The sequence below is a fragment of the Xenopus laevis genome, chromosome 3S, assembly GCF_017654675.1.
Source record: "Xenopus laevis strain J_2021 chromosome 3S, Xenopus_laevis_v10.1, whole genome shotgun sequence".
NCBI classification, from domain to species: domain Eukaryota; kingdom Metazoa; phylum Chordata; class Amphibia; order Anura; family Pipidae; genus Xenopus; species Xenopus laevis.
Window position 1 is genome coordinate 83,462,960 of NC_054376.1, and position 18,886 is coordinate 83,481,845.

Consider the following 18,886-nt stretch of genomic DNA (forward strand, 5'->3'; position numbering starts at 1 on the left):
GTGTGATGGTCTGGGGTTGTTTTGCTGCTTCAGGACCTGGAAGACTTGCTGTGATAGATGGAACCATGAATTCTACTGTCTACCAAAAAATCCTGAAGGAGAATGTCCGGCCATCTGTTCGTCAACTCAAGCTGAAGCGATCTTGGGTGCTGCAGCAGGACAATGACCCAAAACACACCAGCAAATCCACCTCTGAATGGCTGAAGAAAAACAAAATGAATCCTATTGAGATGTTGTGGCATGACCTTAAAAAGGCGGTTCATGCTAGAAAACCCTCAAATAAAGCTGAATTACAACAATTCTGCAAAGATGAGTGGGCCAAAATTCCTCCAGAGCGCTGTAAAAGACTCGGGGGGGCAATTACTTTTTCACACAGGTTTGGATTTCTTTTCTCCCTAAATAATAAAAACCCTCATTTAAAAACTGCATTTTGTGTTTACTTGTGTTATCTTTGACTAATAGTTAAATGTGTTTGATGATCAGAAACATTTTGTGTGACAAACAAGGGAAAGTTGTGCTCACCACTAGTTTTTTAAAATCATTAGGTGGGGGGTGCAATGAGGGTGTGACCACAAAATACATATAGACAAATACAAGATTCCTCTGCACTCAACCCATTATCAATATATTTAAAGGAAAACTATACCCCCCAAACAATGTAGGTCTCTATTAAAAGATACTGAGTCAAACAGCTCATGTGTAAAACCCTGCTTCATGTAAATGAACCATTATCATAATAATATACTTTTTTAGTAGTATGTGCCATTGGGTAATCATAAATAGAAAACTGCCATTTTAAAAAATAAGGGCCGCCCCCTGGGATCGTAAGATTCACTGTGCACACATACAAACCACATGTAAGGTCACATGAGCCAATTAACAGACAGAGTTCTGCCTTTTGCTTCCTCACTTCTTCCTGTTACAGTTAGTGTTGTAGTATTTCTGGTCATGTGATCTCTGAGGCAGCACAGATAGAGTCATGAAATGGTGGTTCAAGGCAAGAGATGTAAAAGGGCAATATTTATGTAAATATATATTCCAGTTTGGTAAGATTCTTTAATATGTCATTCAATTTGATATAAACTATCTGTTGCTTAAGTATTCATTTTGGGGGTATAGTTTTCCTTTAAGACAGAGACATTTTGTACATACTGCTACTGAAAAATGCCTTACCCTTTAAACAAAACAGGGATTGTTTGTCCATATATTGCAATATATTTAAGCTGGCCAACTACGTCAAAGTCATCCCATATCTGGCCAGTCCTATGCTCAATTTTCATCTGATTCATTAAGAATTCTATGGTTTAATTAGTTCTATGGTTTAATTTTGTGTGACAAACATGCAAAAGAATAAGAAATGAGGAAGGGGGCAAATAGTTTTTCACACCACTGTAGTACCCTAGTGCTAAAGGCCACAGCACTACAATCCTGTTTCCAAATAGGAACACTGTAAAATATAAATAGAAAAAAAAGTAGGATGATTTGCAAATCATTTAAAAAAAAAAAAAGGAAAGGATATAAACATGTAGATCATCTAATAAATTACCCATTTGACCCCTAGGGCCCACGATCGGGTCAGCCTGATATCGCCCAGCTCAATGTGGGCATATCGGGAGAGATCTGCTCGTTTGGCAACATCGCCAAATAATAGGATCTCCCTGTGACTGGCCACCTTTAGCCATGTATAAAGCTATACATTTCTTCTCAAAATTCCACCTTATAAGCATATAATATATTGAGTACAAAAGGTCACCGTCTTTGAGTGATGACTTCCAGTGTTAAGAGATTGCAGATAAGAATAGTGTTGAATGGCAACTTGTCATAGTATGTGTAGGCTACACCCCCCACTTCTGCAGTGTTCCAGATGCACTGCTGAGCAGATCCTCAGTCAGTTAATCATGAAGTTTGTTCTGTCTGGAAATTGGGGGCCTATTGGCTGCCAAGGCATTAAAACTAATCATACGGAAACTGTCAGGTTTTTTTTTTTTTTTTAAGCCTTTTGAAATGTGGATGAACTGTGGCAACAGCATAAACACACAAACCTGAGTCAGCAAGAAATGGCAAGCAAAGGAAGCAATTAACTTTCTTATCTCACCAACAATCTGATTAGGTCATGGCTTTTCTGCTGGCAGCCACATAGCTACTGATTACTTAAATTGTGTATCAGAAGCGTAATACATTTACAGAGAAAATCCAAGTAAAAGAAGGATCTGAGGGATATACTCTTATAAAGGGGGTATAACTTAAATCTGCTAACAGAGGCTTTTAGGAGGGCCCTTATTACCCCTAGGGAGTCTCTTCTTCGGAAGTATATTACACTTTTTTTTCATAAAAAAAAATGTCACCAACTTTTGACAAACCATTGTGCATATTAACCTACAGCCCACAATGGATCCTTCTGAGTGCTGGATTTGCTCTGTATATTAAAAATAGTGATAATATATTTTTTATATGAACACATTTATATGAGGACAGCCTATTCCAATGACGGACAAATGGTTATGTGTCAGAGTGTAAGAATAATAAAGTCTAATAACAAATGCCCCTATCATTCTGACTCGGCAATAACCACATGCCCAAGGCAGGAAAGGTGAAGGGATGGGTGATGTTCCCCCATTTATTTATTCTCTTATTAATGACACCCAGTGATGAGAGGTCACTTTGTAAGTTACTGACAGAATTCAGAGTGTCAGCAGATACTAGATGAGGCCCCTTTTTACAGAAGTGTTTTCTTCATTTGCTGATTCCTCCCTGTGTCTGCTTTTAACAGATAAAGAACTGCAAGGCTGAGGGACAGTTGTAAGCGGGAAACTATTTTCAGTGCAATATCTGTAGCTAAGAACATCAGTCCTCTTCCAACATTTTGGGAGGGTTCAAGTTATATAACGTATGTATGTGTACTCCCATTTTAATCTATAAAAGCTTGTGAAAAGTGGAGTGTCTTTGGCAAAATGCTCGTGGGACACTTCGGTGTAACATGATCATTTTCCCAAGGCAAAACCATTAAAAATTCTTTGTTAAACTCAATAAACCTCATTTTATTTGAAATAGCCTTATCTCGATGTTTTGCCTTCCATATAACGAGGTCATAGCAATAAAATTTCAACAATAGGCAAACGTTCTAAACTGATACAAGAATAGACTAGGCTAAATATATGTATATTTCTTTCTTTCTGTATTGCTTGTGTAAATCTACGAAAAGCATGGGGTTAGTAAGGGAAGGATAATAGCCACATACAAATAAAGGGTTAGACCACACCTACACATAAAAAAGCCATATAAGAAGACTTAAATAATAGAAGTAGACATTTTAGCAGCAGCAGTTTCAGAAAGTGTTGGGATTATACCTTATTGGGTTTAATTAACCACATTCTGCTTCTTTCCATAACTGGGCGCAGCCTGGCAATCACTGTCAATCTTGTCACGACAGAGGGCATATGTAACATTAATATCTGCATTCTTTATTGACACAAGAAAAAGATTTGTTAGTCTTCTGGAAAAACTCTGAACAATTACAGTTTATGACCACTAGCTGTCACCAAACCCTTGATGTTGCTGCAAATGTTCCCAATGTAAAGTAACACTTAATTCCATTACCATTGACCATATGACTTCTTCCCTGAAAACAGCTGGCATATATTTAACTGTATAGTACAATTAATCACATGGGATTTTTCACCCCTATATGGTACTGTAGCCATTGCTTTGAAATATGTTTGCTTAGAACCAGTTCACATTACCCAGGGCTAGCTCACTTAAAGGGCATACAATAGATTACACTAAATAGGACTGTTCTGTCAACTATTCAGGCAGACTACCGCATCCACAGTTTAAATACTATAAACCTTCTCCTGTAATAAAACTTTGTGAGGGCCAATTGACAGATGATGGGTGCCCTTTGTTTGCGGTTCACTAAAGGGTCGCTAGAGCCAGGTGCATTTTTTTCTGCATTTAGAGTATAATATTGCGCTTCATTCATTACACACAGTCAACAGTAAGTAAGAGGAGATCCGGTAAGCAAAGTAAATTAGTCATTTATTTCCCACCTAGTACGGTGTAGCTATGCTTTCTTGGCAGGGCTATGTGATGCCACCACTGAATTGCTTGCTTGTAGGAATATTGTCACATTACTTGATAATATGATCTACCAGTAGTAAGGAGGAATGATACATAGACATAGACCCTCCTTAAAGTAACACTTTTCTTTTCGAAATATTAATCTACATTAAGTTACCTATAGGTCATGCTAATAATTTTTCACTGATAGTTCTGCTTTTGTAAGTAATTGTCACTTGAAGTTCCTAAACCTGACTGTTTTGCCAAACTGACTGTCCCTTCTTAACATGTCAAGAGTTTCCAATGCTAACGGACTACTGTTGCACAAATACAGCAGCCCCCTCATAATGCAACAGGCCTGTAACAAAGGTAATGTAAAAGCATCAGGCAAATACTTTTATGGCAAATACTTTTATTTCTACTAAAATATCATGTAAACATTTAAATAAACCCAATAGGCTGGCTGTGCTTCCAATAAGGACAAAGTATATCTTAGTTTGGATCAAGTACAAGATACTTTTTTTTTATTTTTACAGAGAAAAAGGAAATCTTCATTCTTAAAAATGTGGATTATTTGAATAAAATGTTGTCTATGGGAGATGGCCTTTCTCTAATTCAGAGCTTTCTGGATAACAGGTTTCCAGATTACATATCCCATATCTGTATGCGTATATATATTGTTTTTATCTGTATTCCACTCAATCATTAGCAAGTGTGTTTGTTATACAGTTAAGACTTGTAGGCTAGTAACATGTTGTTTTTTAAATTGTGTATTGTTGACATTCATTGCAAAGTTATGTGAACTTCCAGAAACATGAAAAAAAGTATTTGCAATTCCTGCACAAACATTGTGTCTGCTCCACTGAGACCTCCTTTATTTGTTTTCAGCAGTTACGAGGAAGAGAAGCCTGTAGTTGAGGGTACAATTTATTTCCCTCTGACAAATTGGTATTTTTTTCCTATATTCTGCTATATTTTGTAGTAAATAGCTTAAAGTATCTATGGAAAAATTTCATGTAACAATAAATAAGCTTCTGTTGACTTCTTCAAATAGACAGGCTGACTTACTTCCAAGCAATAAGCTCCCTCACAAAAGAGACAAATTGCATAACTATGCTTCAAATATAATGATTACTTTTAGATTGTAAGCTCTATAGGGCGGCCAGTGGCGTTTAATAAATACATAACAATACTGTGCTAATTAAGCATGTTTTGACCATCAAGGTCCCCAAAGAAAGAATTTACTTTAATTCTCATTGACTTGTTCACAATTATTTTTTTTTTTTTTTTTTTAGACCATAAAATATCCTGCCATAGACAATACTGAGAATTGCCTCTGCTAAAACACACATTATTATTGTTATTATTATTAACATATTTTAAGAGCACCAATATTTTGCTGTGACCATTGTCGGTAAATAGCAGCATTTTCTATTTTTGTAGCTGTGACGGGCAACTACATGTGTTTTCGTGCTTTTATGCACAAGTAATGTGCACAGTCCATGTTAAGTCCTAATAATTATTTTTTTTGATACTTTGCTACATTTGGCTGTGTGCTTTGGAGGAGTTGCGGAAATATAAGGAGTGCAGTGGAAAAGCCCCTCTGCAAATTTAAAATAAAAAAATCCCCTCCAATCAACATCACTTTATTTCAAGTTTCAGTGAACATAATGCGATCATACACAGATTGTTTTCGTTTAGTTCTACAGTAGCAGCATTCAAGTTAGTGGTGGCATTTAAAAAAAAAATATTTAAATATAAATATTTTAAAGTGGAGTAATCTTCTTTTTTACATTCAAATGTTCAGCTGTTGTTCTGAAGTTTAGGAATTTTATTGTATAGCAATGCTATACAGAGAGGACACATGTTTTATAATATTCTTTTGGATGGATATTACGTATTGGTTTGTATTTTTATTTTTTTTTCCTGCCGTCTTCTACTAAATCTGTGAAACTGGTTACAGAAATATTGAAGCTTATATTAGTTTAAAAATTGCAAAGGTAGCTAAACAAACAATAGTGAAAGCCTGGAAGACTAATACCTTGGACATTCTGGAGGTAAAAATGAGACTTGATAACCTTCTGATAATGGAAAGACTCACCAGTATTGAAACTGGAGCAGATTAAGATTTACAGTAGAATCTGGTCTCTTTGGCTCAGCTACCGACATATTTCCCAAGGCCTGTTAACTTAGGACTAATTAAAGCCAATTCAAAATGACAGCCATATAAACCTTACCAATAGTACTACATTGCGGAGTGAATAGCTTGCACCCATGCAATTCTTTTTCCTTTTCCTTCTTGTTGACAATTAATTTGAAATGTTCTTTGATGCATATTTTATGTATGTAATGATAATATTCACAACAGTAAGAGCTGTACCCCGGGGGTTATCCCGGTCAGTACACACAAATGATGTCAATTGTTTAAAAGCAAATAAAAATATTTAAAGTAAAAATTGCAACGGTAAAATAGAAAATTATACATTTATTTACGTATTTTTTCCTGTTCTTCACAGACCTTTGACTTCTTATAGGGAGGGTCAATGAAATCCACCATACTACAAGTCATTAAGGTTTCCGCCTGCCTGGTATTTTACCGGCTTGGCCAGTAACAATGACACTTGATTCCAATGTTATTAATAAAGAATCAAGATAAAAATATAGTAAGGCCATCATTTTAGTTCTAGAAAAGTTGGCAACCCTACTAGTCATAGTTAAGTGCTTGGCTGAGCTGCCGGGAACAGGCAGAGAAGTAAAGCCCTTCTGATGTATGCCTTTCACAGTGATCAGCTTCACTTTCTAGTTTCCAGTGCTCTCCGTTCTGGTGTTTTCTCATGTCTAGTGCTGGACATCAGAAGAGATGTCAACTGACCACATGTCATTTGGTTGATAATGTTCTAGTCCTTACGTTTTCAAAACTTTGTTCCACTGCACTTAAAAATTATAACGTGAAATAAGGTTTAATAAATAAGGAGTGGATCATTATAACCCTAATGCCATGGGATTATCTGATTTATCTGCCTCATGACTCTCGGGCTTTTCTTAGTTCCACCTAGTAAGCACAATCTGTGGCATCGTTTGGTTAATTTTTTTTAGTCCTCTTTTACTTGTGGTTGTATCACAGATGTTCAGTTTTTGTAGGATATTTATAGATACTAGTCTAATGTGAATTACCAAAACTTTGGTTAATATTGGCTCTCCTGGGACAACGCGCTTTAAATAACTGATTAAGTGGCTTTTTTGTGGTATACAGATACTTTGTTTATCTCCTTTGTGTTGGTTTTGCTGCAGGAAGTAATTAACAGGTGTGTTTATTTTTGGTATCTTCCAACATGGTTTCATTAGCATATTAAGTGTAGCATACTTTAGAGGTCACAGAAAAGCTACAAGATCCATTGTCTTTGAAAAGGATAGCTTTGCTTCTTCAAGAGCAGTTGTACCCCTCTTCTGATTTTCATAGCATTTGCTTGATAAGAAATCAGAAGTCTTTTTATAGCATCGTTACAGTGGTGCTAAATATACTAGTGGTGTATATTATGCGCTCACTGCCAGCATGGTTCATCTGAAATTCAAATAGTCAGTCAAAACTGCTCTACAAAATCTGGGCATTTATAGCCATTTTAAGGGACAAGGAACCCAACAAACCTATAATATTACCGAACAACTCTTATCCTAGCCCCTTTTCAAATGTCATAATTATTTAGCACAAAATTTCTCACTTTTATTGGAGGAACTCTGAAGAAAATGACTGTCTTCAATGATTGCAGATGCCTTATTACTTCATCAGTCATTCTGGTCTATCATATGATCCCCTAAGCATCACAATAAAGGAGCGTACTATGCACATGTGGCAAATTTGTAAAAGACTTTCTGCGTATGCGTTTTGTCTCGGTCTTACAACAGAGCATTCACATTTCTGAAACTGTCTTCATCAAACCCCAAGAAAACCTCTGGGAAAATTAAGCATATTTGGAACAAATACTTCCCAACAAGAGGCTAAACACAAACCAACATAACCAGCACAAAGGGCAACAAATGGTTTAGTAGAGTGTTAAACATGAAGTTTGCCATAAACTGTTTTTAGCTCTCCTTAGCGTCCATCATAATCCGTACATGATAAACCTCCTTTTAAAGGAAGTCTGTCACGATTTTTATGGTGTCGTTTTTATTTCTAAATTACACTGTTTTCACTGCAAATAATTCTCTACCATGTAAAATTTCATTCCTAACCCAACAAGTGTATTTATTGGTGTGTAGACTCTGGTCATGAGCTTTCAGAAAGAGCCAGCACTTCAGTATGGAACTGCTTTAAAGCAAGCTATTGTTTCTCCTACTCAATGTAACTGAACTGAGTCGCAGTGGGACATAGATTTTTACTATGGATGCACCGAATCCGCTATTTTGGAATCGGCCGAATCCTTTGCAAAAGATTCAGTGAACACCGAACCGAATCCAAATCCTAATTTGCACATGCAAATTAGGGGTGGGAAGGGGAAACCTTTTTTTGCTTCCTTGTTTTGTGACAAAAAGTCACATGATTTCCCACCCCTAATTTGCATATGCAAATTAGGATTCGGTTCAGCCAGCCAGAAGGATTCGGCTGAATCCCAATCGAATCGATTTACTATTGAGTGCTGTTCTTATATCTACCAGGGAGCTGTTATCTGTTACCTTCCCATTGTTCTGCTGGGGGGGGGGGTGACCTCACTCTAACTTGCAGTGCAGCAGTAAGGGCAGAGACACACGCTCAGATTCGGGGAGATTTAGTCGTCTGGCGCTAAATTGGCTCTTCTTCTGTGCTAATTCGTCTAATCTCCCTGAACTGCCTCCTGCCGGCTCGATTGTAAATTGTCACTTGACTTGGGGACAATGTATCTAGCCCCATGCCAGATTTCAAAATAAAATATAAAAAAAATCTGTATGATTTTGAAAAAAATGTTTTCCCAAAACAGTATCCCTTTAATATAATACATCATTGTATTGTGATGACCGTATAATTTAGGTATTGCTCCATCTTTTAGAGAAAGCAAAGATGCTTACAAGAAAAAGCCATACTACCATCCTAATATCTGTCCCAGAGAACGATCGCCGCACAGAAGAGACTCTCCTTTTGTCCGGGACTCTCCTGTTACTCGAAAGGATTCTCCACATAGTAGATCTGGTTCCAGTGTAAGCAGCAGAAGCTATTCACCAGAGAGAGGGAAATCCTACCCTTTCCACCAACACAGAAGAAGTAGGTACTTTATGATTATAATAAGTATTAGCAACAGTTATGTTCTTTTTAAATACCAGTTCACTTCATTGCAGTGTAAACTGTGGGTGCACAGACTTTATTAATGCAGGGCTGCTTTAAAGGGAAACTATCGCAAAAATGAAAATTGAATATAAGCTTCAGCATACTGAAATAATAAACTTTCTAAATACAATCCATTAAAAAAAATCTGCATCATTTCTGAAATAATCAAGTTTATCTTCACTGTTCCTCTCTCAGCACCTGTTTCTCTTCATTCTGTCTTCATGCAGGAGTTGGCTGTCAGACATTCATTGACAGTTAGATCCAAAATCTTATAGGGGGGCTCCTTTGTCTAGAAGACGTGTTAGAGCTCACTCTGTTTAAATCACCAGACGTCATGTCTCTCTACAGGCAGAAATGGTGCAAATGGCAGTTATTTTGTTCGATTTTGTTTTTACTGGAATCCATTATTTGAGTGAACTCTAATACATCTGAATGGAAAGGAAGCCCCCCCATAAGATCTATTATATATTTTTTTTTGTTTTGTTCATATGTTGCTGTTTGTTTTCTCCAGTTGTTCCATGCAAAGTATGTAATGACTAAAATACCTGCAAGATGGAAATACAGGCTGTAGTTTGAAATTCAAATTGTGTGGTTATTGTTACACAGGACTCTGAAATCAGGAAATTGTAAAAATCTAATTGACTTTTTCAGCAAAGGAAACATGGAAAGGGGAATTAAATGTAGCCTGGGCTCCTTTTTGTCTTTTAGTCAGAAATTGATGTTTCCTAAAGACAATCCGGCTTATTGAACTACTTTCTTGTGGAAACTTATTAACTATTCAGATTCTAGGTTCTGCTGTGGATTCTAATGCATATAATTATTTTTTTCTAAAATTGTTCTATGTTCTGTTCCTAGGCAAAGAGCAGTCATGTACTCATCCTTCAGCAGTATCCCCTACAAGTTCTGCTGCAATTCCTCCTACAAAGGTAGTTTTCTTTTCCTGTTTGCAACTGCAAATTGAATCAACCAGTTAATGTTTTATTCAAAGAAGTCATAAATTCTAGTAATCATAGATAGGCATGGGACCTGTTAACCAGAGTATTTAGGACCTGGGGTTTTTCCAAGTAAGGGGTCTTTCTTTAATTTGTATCACCATATTTTAAGTCTATTAAAGAATCATTTAAACATTAACTGAACCCAATAATATTTTGCCTAAACTAACAATTCATCCCATCTTAGATGGAATCAGGGAGACCGTTTTTTATAATTATAACAGAGAGAAAGGAAATAATGTTTTAAAATTGTCAATTGTTTTTATTTAAATTGAATCTATGAAAGCTGGCCTTCCAATTATTATCAGTTAGCCATTTTTAGGACAATAGATTGAATAATGTGCTCTTTGGGCACACACATTTTCACCCCATAAATAAGAATTTCTACCTCTGTGTTTATGCCCTTAAGGTGGGCATTATCCAGTGCCAAAACTAAGATTTACTAAATCCACACTAACATTTTGAGGGCCCCCAAAAGGCTCTGGAAGATGACCCGTTTCGATGTCTTAGTGAACCAAGTTATCATGATTCCACTTGTTTCCTGCACTCCAAGTCCCCAACATCTGCTTTCTCTGTTGCTAAGCCTTTGCTCATGTTTTATCTGATCTCTGCATTGGGCAGCCAAACTAAAGGACATTTGTTTCACCACTTATAAACACTGTAGTGGGGATATTCCCTTGTTACAAAACCTACACCTGGTATCTCGTCATTGGCAGCTTTCCACGTTTTCTTTAGTGCAGTAAATTCTGTTGGCACCCAGAGTGTTCATGTGCGATGCTTTACTCCAGAACAGGAGGGCTTCATTATAAATAGTAATGGGCAATAGCTAGTGACACAGATTAAGTTATTATACAGAGATGAACTATATCTACGACTTGCACCTGAAAATCATGGTTGGAATAGTTATGCATTACTATTTCAAGATTTAAAAGGACACTTTTTAGCAAGTTTGTTACCCACATTTGCCTGTTTTCCCGTAGAAATGGGCTGCTATATGTACCTTAAGAGAGTATGCTTTGTTTTCACCAGTATAGATAAAATTGTGCATACACAATTTTTACTCTCTACAGGGTGCAGAATTAGATAAAAGTAGCCGACTGTCTGACCCAGTTTTTATGGAGGCTGCTTGTAAGTGGGTTGCTGAGAGAATGGAGAAGGTCACTGAAAGCAAATTACAGGATTGCACAGAAGAGCATGTAAGAATATTATATTTTAATAATTTTCTTCTCACTGTTGCTTATATTTATAGGCATCATAAGGTATATTTTATCCTTGTGTTGTCTACATATTGTAATACTACATACAGAAAATGTAATGCTAAAACCCAAGACCCCTTGGTCATTTATAGGCTGCCATTATACTTGACTTCTCAATAACCTTTAAATGCAGAGGGAAGTCCCTAACTTGTCACAAATTACTTTGGTTGTCATAAATGGCTTTGACATTTGCACATAAGCAGTTTTTCTCCAAAGCCATCTTTTTTTTTTTTTTTTTTTTGTCAAAGTTCTAGTCAAAGTTCTTGTAACCCTTTGGTCAATTCATTCTTCAGTGAAGTCTTCTGAGACATCACTGTTGATGCCCTTTGGTTAAGCTTGCTGTCTTACTACCAGTTCTCCTAAAATAGTTCTACCTAGCTCAACATATAAAAGTTTTCACAGAGGCGGAAATAGACTGACTTCAATGATCTTTCTGAACCTCACTTCATTTTTATGTTCATCACATATATTGACAATCGCTTTATCACTTATAGTACATTCCTTGTTACCTACCCATTCCCATCCAATCACAGACAAGAACATGCATATTATTGAATTGCCACATGCTGCTCTAGTTGATGTATTTTGTGATGACTACATAGATTTGCTGATATTCAAAGGAATGCAAATTATTCTTTGTTGTATGTCCTATTTAAGGCTGGGTCATCTTCTGCACTGCATGGAGACCAAATTGCTGAATTAGAAGCAAATGTCTCTGGGAATTCTGAATTTCATGATGCAAATCCACATACCAGCCGTTCAAGAGCAATTGCAGCAAAGACGAAAGAAATTGAAGAGGTAAGAAATGCAAAGTTCTGCTCCCTTAATAATTCTCTCAGATTCCTAAATTCAGTTAATGTCCCTCTCATCTGCACTTTTCCAGCCATGTTTTTTGTTCCTGCCTTTATTAAAGGCTCTAGTTGCTTCTCTTCCCTTTTACACATCTCCAAAATGTGCACTTAGCCTCTCCATATACCCTCCTCCTAGCCTCCTATGCTTCCTCCATACAGTATGGTTTGCACTTATTCTTCTAATGGCTCCTTACTAAGTACAAATCTCTATTATTTCCTGGATTATTGCACTTTTTTCAAAACGCACACTAACTACCTCCATGTGTATATTTCTAACCCCAGTTCCCATCTTCCTAGCTGCTCCTCAGCTCCTCTTCCCCAGCTGCTCGACAGACCACCCCTGCTGTATTGTATCCTAAACGCCTTCACAAACCACCTGGCAGCTACACAACTGTAGTCACAGTTGTGAGCTGTGACATTACTCTTCCATTTAAATAAATAAATAATAAATATTGTATGATATGGTTGCGTGCTGTTTTCCATCTCCATTAAAGACCAAAGATAGAACATGTGTGATATAAGCTGTATAGAGTTGACTGGCTTTACTGATAATCCAGTGAGCTGGATCCTAGGGAAATCTGCCACTGCATCTCAAGCACTACTCTTCAACCCCACCCCCCCGTCAGTTCCTTACGTAAGATGTGGAAAATGGCAAATACACTTCTTAAATCTCCTGTCACGGACCCACTTACACCCACATGGAACAATCATGACTATCCCTTATTGGTAAAATTAGGCCCAATGAGTCTTTGGTCGGACGTGGTGTTGAATACCATAGGTGATTTGTGGCATGATGGTAAACTAATCTCCTTTGCACAATTGAAGGACCAATTCCAGATTCCACACAACCAATGGCTGACCTTTCACATGTCAGCCGTGCTCTCAATGCCACACACAAGCGCCACAACATATCGCAGTCCACACACAAAAGGTCTGGTCACTATGTTATATGCTAAGTTGCTACAACAAGTGCACGGAAACAACCTAGATGGGCTACGAAGTAAATGGGAGGTGGACGTGGGTACAGTCCTAGATGAGAACTGGCAAGAAGCGCAGGAAACCCCTCAGTTAGTAGCCCCCAACCACAGGCTACGGCTAATTCAACCATATATTCTTCACAGGGCTTACTACACCCCTGTCAAACTCCACTACATTAATGGCAACACCCCGGATGTTTGCACTAGGTGTGCTTTGCTGCACATGCTGTGGAGCTGCACTAAACTTACGTCATATTGGAGGGAAGTACTAGATACATTAGAGGGGGTGCTACAGGTGACCTAAAACGTGTGTCCTGGCCATAATACAAGACCTTAAGTTTAATCAATACCAGTCACTTTTTCTCCTTGAGGCATTATAACTAGCTAAGAGATTAATCACTCAGAACTGGAGAGCAGTGACTCCTCCTACCTTCTCTACCTGGAAAGCGATAATGCAGGATACCTGCAGCACGGAGTATTTAATGTACTTAAAAAGGGGAGTCCCCACCAAATTTCATAGAATTTGGGGTCCCTGGACTGACATTTACTCCCAACACCCAAGGCAACCTATGGCAGTTTAAGTCGAAAGGGTTCAGGAAAGATAAATGGAGAAAAAACTTCACGTCTAACTAGGTCTGAACTCCTCATTGGAGGGAGACCCCCAATAAGGATATAAAATTCTGTATCTGACGAAATGTTTGATGCATGCAATGCTTTTTACTTTTTATTTAGACATGTAACACAGGGTCTTCCCTTGTTTTGATTATTCGTTGTAAATTGCCTGCTTTTATTCACTCAATAAACGACCCGAATTTTTTTAAAAAAAAAAGAGATAACCGTCACTGCTCTAAAAAAAAATCTAACCTCTTTGAGAAAACTAATTTCAGCTTTTTAGACGAACCATATATACTCGAGTATAAGCCGTCCGAGTATAAGCCGAGGTACTTAATTTTACCTCCAAAAACTGGGAAAGTGTATTGACTCGAGTATATGCAGTGAGAAATGCAGCAGCTTCTGGTAAGTGTCAATCAAAAAATTGAGGGTTTCTGCTCCCATTGGAGGTGCCGGCATCTCGTTTTTGGATGCCGGCGACCATTCTTGGATGCCAGTGAATATTCTTGGAGACTATTCTTGGGCGCCGGCGACTATTCTTGGGCGCCGGCGACCGTTTTTGCGATTGACCCGAGTATAAGCCGAGGTAGAGTTTTTCAGCATATTTTGGGGGCTGAAAAACTCGGCTTATACTCGAGTATATACGGTACATGGTTTGAGAATTCTTGCTAATCTTACTGTTATAATCTGCTGTGACGTGCTGGAATAAGGAGTGTGTTGCTTGCCATTAGAAGTGAATAGAGATGTGAAGCTTTTCTCTAGTGATCTGTGGCAAACTCTATTTTGACCCTTTTGATAAATGTGAGCCTTTACCTAGAATTTGTTTCACCTTTTTAAGGAAGTCAAAATTAAGAGTACATAAATATTCTTTCTGGTCCTTATGGTTTTTTTTTAATTGGATCTCATTTCCATGGAATAATTTATTTGTAGAAAATCAGTATGTTGTTGCTAGAAATCTAACGAGCTGTTCCATGCATAATTGTGCTTGTTCTTTATAAAGATAAAATCAGCAAGTTATGAATTTCCTCTACCCACACACCATCATTCTACACCTACTCTATAGTTCTCCTTCATGCACAAACATTCTCGCTGAAAATATGTTTCAGTCACAGTGCACTTCCCCTGCCTCTCCCAGTACCATAATTGAAACAAGATTTAGAGGAAATTGTTGCCAAATCCACATTTCTTGAAGCTGGAGATAACCAGCCAAATAAAACTTCAGTTGATTTTGCAGTTGTGTAAAATGTAAAAATTTAAACTAATCAAAGTTGTTTATTCAGCTTTATTATTTAAACTCTTTTTATTTTCTTTTAATTGTGCTGACATAAGGAGTTCGCTTGCTTTGTAACATGTGCAGCAGTTCTGATTGGTTTCTGTACATATTGAATAACATGAAGTGACTGTGATTCTTCAAATCCTGGGTCATATACTCATGTCGATTTATTGTGACCTTTGATACATCACTTTATCTCCCTCAACCCATCCATGAGAAATGGACGCACCCTGTCCTGGCCCATTTTTTTTTTTTTTTTAGCCGCCATTACAAACATCACATTTGGATGGACAGTGCTTAATATCTTCTCTACATCTGTACAGCAGATTCTCATAACTTTCAGCATGTAACTGTAATCTTTCCTGAAAACAAATGTTCTCATACATTAAATGCTTATCTGTAAAGTGGGCCTCTGCTGCCATCCCATCCCTCCAAAGTAGCTGCTGATGCTTGACACTGGCTGTTTAAAAATAGGTGACAGAGCTTCTCAGACAATCTATCCTTGTGGTGCACTAACAAACTACCACAGAGCTTAAAGAGCTGGATACGTGATCCCATATCCATATTTGTATGTTTAAATACTCCCTTCTTTTGTACAGCATGTTGTTGCAATTGTCACCGACCTTGGAAGCCACATTACTTTTTAAGATGGGGGAAAACCCCAATTAAAAATTATTTAAAAAAAAAAATGAATACATTTGCTAGGAATTAGTCAACCAATAACAATATGCTAACATTTCCTATTCAAGTAGGAATTGCCCCTTTTAATATACTGTCCATTTGTCTGTATAATCTGCTACACTATTGTTGAAGGATTGATATCCATTCCCTAATTATTGATCATACTCGGGTTTACAAAGATTTCTACTATAAATCTGTTTCCTTTAGTGACGAGATTGAAATTCAAGCTATTTATAGTTTTTGTGTCTCTGCAAACTCCAGCAGTGAAAGGACTCTAAATACAAAATGTAACGCTGCAAGCCTGCCCCTAGTGTATATTTGACCATCTTCCACTGTTTATTTGTGTTGATTGGAGAGCAGATGTTTTGGCCATTTTAGGACACCATCAGGTCGGGGCTGGCAATAAAATTGGAGCTGATGAGGGTGTGGGAGTTACATTTGTTTGTCCAGTGATACTCTGGCTTTTCAAGTGCAGACCAGAACTTTTACATTTTACAATAGGGGCATAGGATTTTACAGCTTTAATTGGACTTGCTCCTCTTCAGCTATTGAGCTGCTAATTGACATTCTGTACTGACTTTGAATGCGCCGTAATGCATTTAAATGCATGTAACTAATGAATACATTTTGTGGGGTTTCATTTGTAAATGGGAACCTGATGACTGAGACTATTTCCAACAACATTTTATAGGTCAAGGGATGTGAGTATTGGTCTGCAATAATGTTATCTATGTGCCTCATTGGGGACAGCAAACCCCTTTCCAGACAATTTCCACTGCTGCTAATTTCAAAATGAAAATGGAATTTTGCTTTATTTAACAAAAACATAATTTTTCATTAAAAAAACAGGGACTTCAAAGAGCTCAATTTCATTGATGTCTGAGAGCATTGAACCTAAAAATGAGTCAAACTATATGACCGAAACTTGATTTTATTGGTGTATGATGAATCACTGTTAATAAGAACAATAAGTTCTGCTAAATTCTTAGCTGGTTTGAAGACCGATATCTGCCCATGTGTGCAATAAATACAATAACACTAATATACAGTGTCTGTATCGATTACATGAAACATTTTAGCAAAATTCACAGAACCACGGAGGCCCATTTATCAGAATTTGTATTGGTGAGGTTTAGAGGAATGCAACAAAGTGTATTCCTGAAAAAACAAAGGTGCATTTGCAGTTTACAGTTGCACTAATGCATATTGTGCAATATAGTTAAATGTAAGGGAGCAATCCTCAACAATTCCCATTATTTTACCTTTTTGTAAACCCCCATTTTCAAGAAGTTCTGGCAACAATAAGCAACTTGAACAATGGCCTAAAGGTTGTGAAACCAATAGAAAATTGCTTCATGACTGTGTGGCATATTTCATTTTTTTTCTATTTATATTTTTGGTGCTAATAAAAACATTTAAAAAAAAAATAGAAACTGTCTCTACTGTTAGCCAATTAAAACACAACTTTTAATATAAAATAATTGAACATCTAGGAAAGCAATACTAAAAAAAACACTGATGAGAGTGGAGCACATTGTTTTTTTTATATAAATTTTTATATATTCAGATATGGGGCAACTTGTTAGCTGCTCCATAGCCTGTACAGGCTCCTTGATAAGGTCTGCTCCAGATACCCATAGTACTGCAGGACTAACTGACATTGTTCAAGTTCAAGCACAGAAGAATTTCTTGTGTGAAAAGCAGGGTTTGTCTTAATGCACACACAGTCTGTGGGGTTTTTTTTTTCATTGTTTTATTTTGGGGTTGCCAAGAACATTTTCCCATACCTTTCTAAAAGTGTATGTGATGCATTTTCTCAAGAAATGTTCTTATAAAGAAAGTGTAATATGCCCCAAAAAACTGGTGAAAATTTAAATTGCAGGCAAAATAGTTCTAACGGACACATCTTAAAATAACCAAAGCTAAATTCAGAAACATTTCTCAAAAATTGCCCTGAGGCCCTTAGCAGCCAATGCAGTATCTGGTAAGAGAATAGCATGTTCTATAACTAATGATGTTGTTTCCCCCTGCAACTTGAGCAGCCTATAGATAAATGACAATGCTTTAGTAACCTACAGTGGTGTGAAAAACTATTTGCCCCCTTCCTGATTTCTTATTCTTTTGCATGTTTGTCACACTGAAATGTTTCTGCTCATCAAAAACCGTTAACTATTAGTCAAAGATAACATAATTGAACACAAAATGCAGTTTTTAAATGAAGGTTTACATTATTAAGGGAGAAAAAAAACTCCAAATCTACATGGGCCTGTGTGAAAAAGTGATTGCCCCCCCCCTTGTTAAAAAATAACTTAACTGTGGTTTATCACACCTGAGTTCAATTTCAAAGGTTATAAAGCCATTTCTAAAGCTTTGGGACTCCAGCGAACCACAGTGAGAGCCATTATCCACAAATGGCAAAAACATGGAACAGTGGTGAACCTTCCCAGGAGTGGCCGGCCGACCAAAATTACCCCAAGAGCGCAGAGACAACTCATCCGAGAGGCCACAAAAGACCCCAGGACAACATCTAAAGAACTGCAGGCCTCACTTGCCTCAATTAAGGTCAGTGTTCACGACTCCACCATAAGAAAGAGACTGGGCAAAAACGGCCTGCATGGCAGATTTCCAAGGCGCAAACCACTTTTAAGCAAAAAGAACATTAAGGCTCGTCTCAATTTTGCTAAAAAACATCTCAATGATTGCCAAGACTTTTGGGAAAATACCTTGTGGACCGACGAAACAAAAGTTGAACTTTTTGGAAGGTGCGCGTCCCGTTAAATCTGGCGTAAAAGTAACAAAAAGAACATCATACCAACAGTAAAATATGGTGGTGGCAGTGTGATGGTCTGGGGTTGTTTTGCTGCTTCAGGACCTGGAAGACTTGCTGTGATA

At 37.3% G+C, this 18,886-nt stretch overlaps 1 protein-coding gene across 5 annotated transcripts in view; it reads left to right on the forward strand.

The window, feature by feature from the left end:
* The window catches only part of pphln1.S (periphilin 1 S homeolog), a 41,722-nt gene that overhangs the window by 14,056 nt on the left and 8,780 nt on the right, over positions 1 to 18,886 (forward strand). For 4 of the 5 annotated variants that reach the window (XM_041587631.1, XM_018254278.2, XM_018254279.2 and 1 more), the window contains 4 exon segments: positions 9,078 to 9,289; positions 10,208 to 10,278; positions 11,415 to 11,540; positions 12,258 to 12,398. In XM_041587631.1, the coding sequence (XP_041443565.1) occupies positions 9,078 to 9,289; positions 10,208 to 10,278; positions 11,415 to 11,540; positions 12,258 to 12,398 (550 nt within the window). 5 annotated transcript variants of the gene reach the window in all.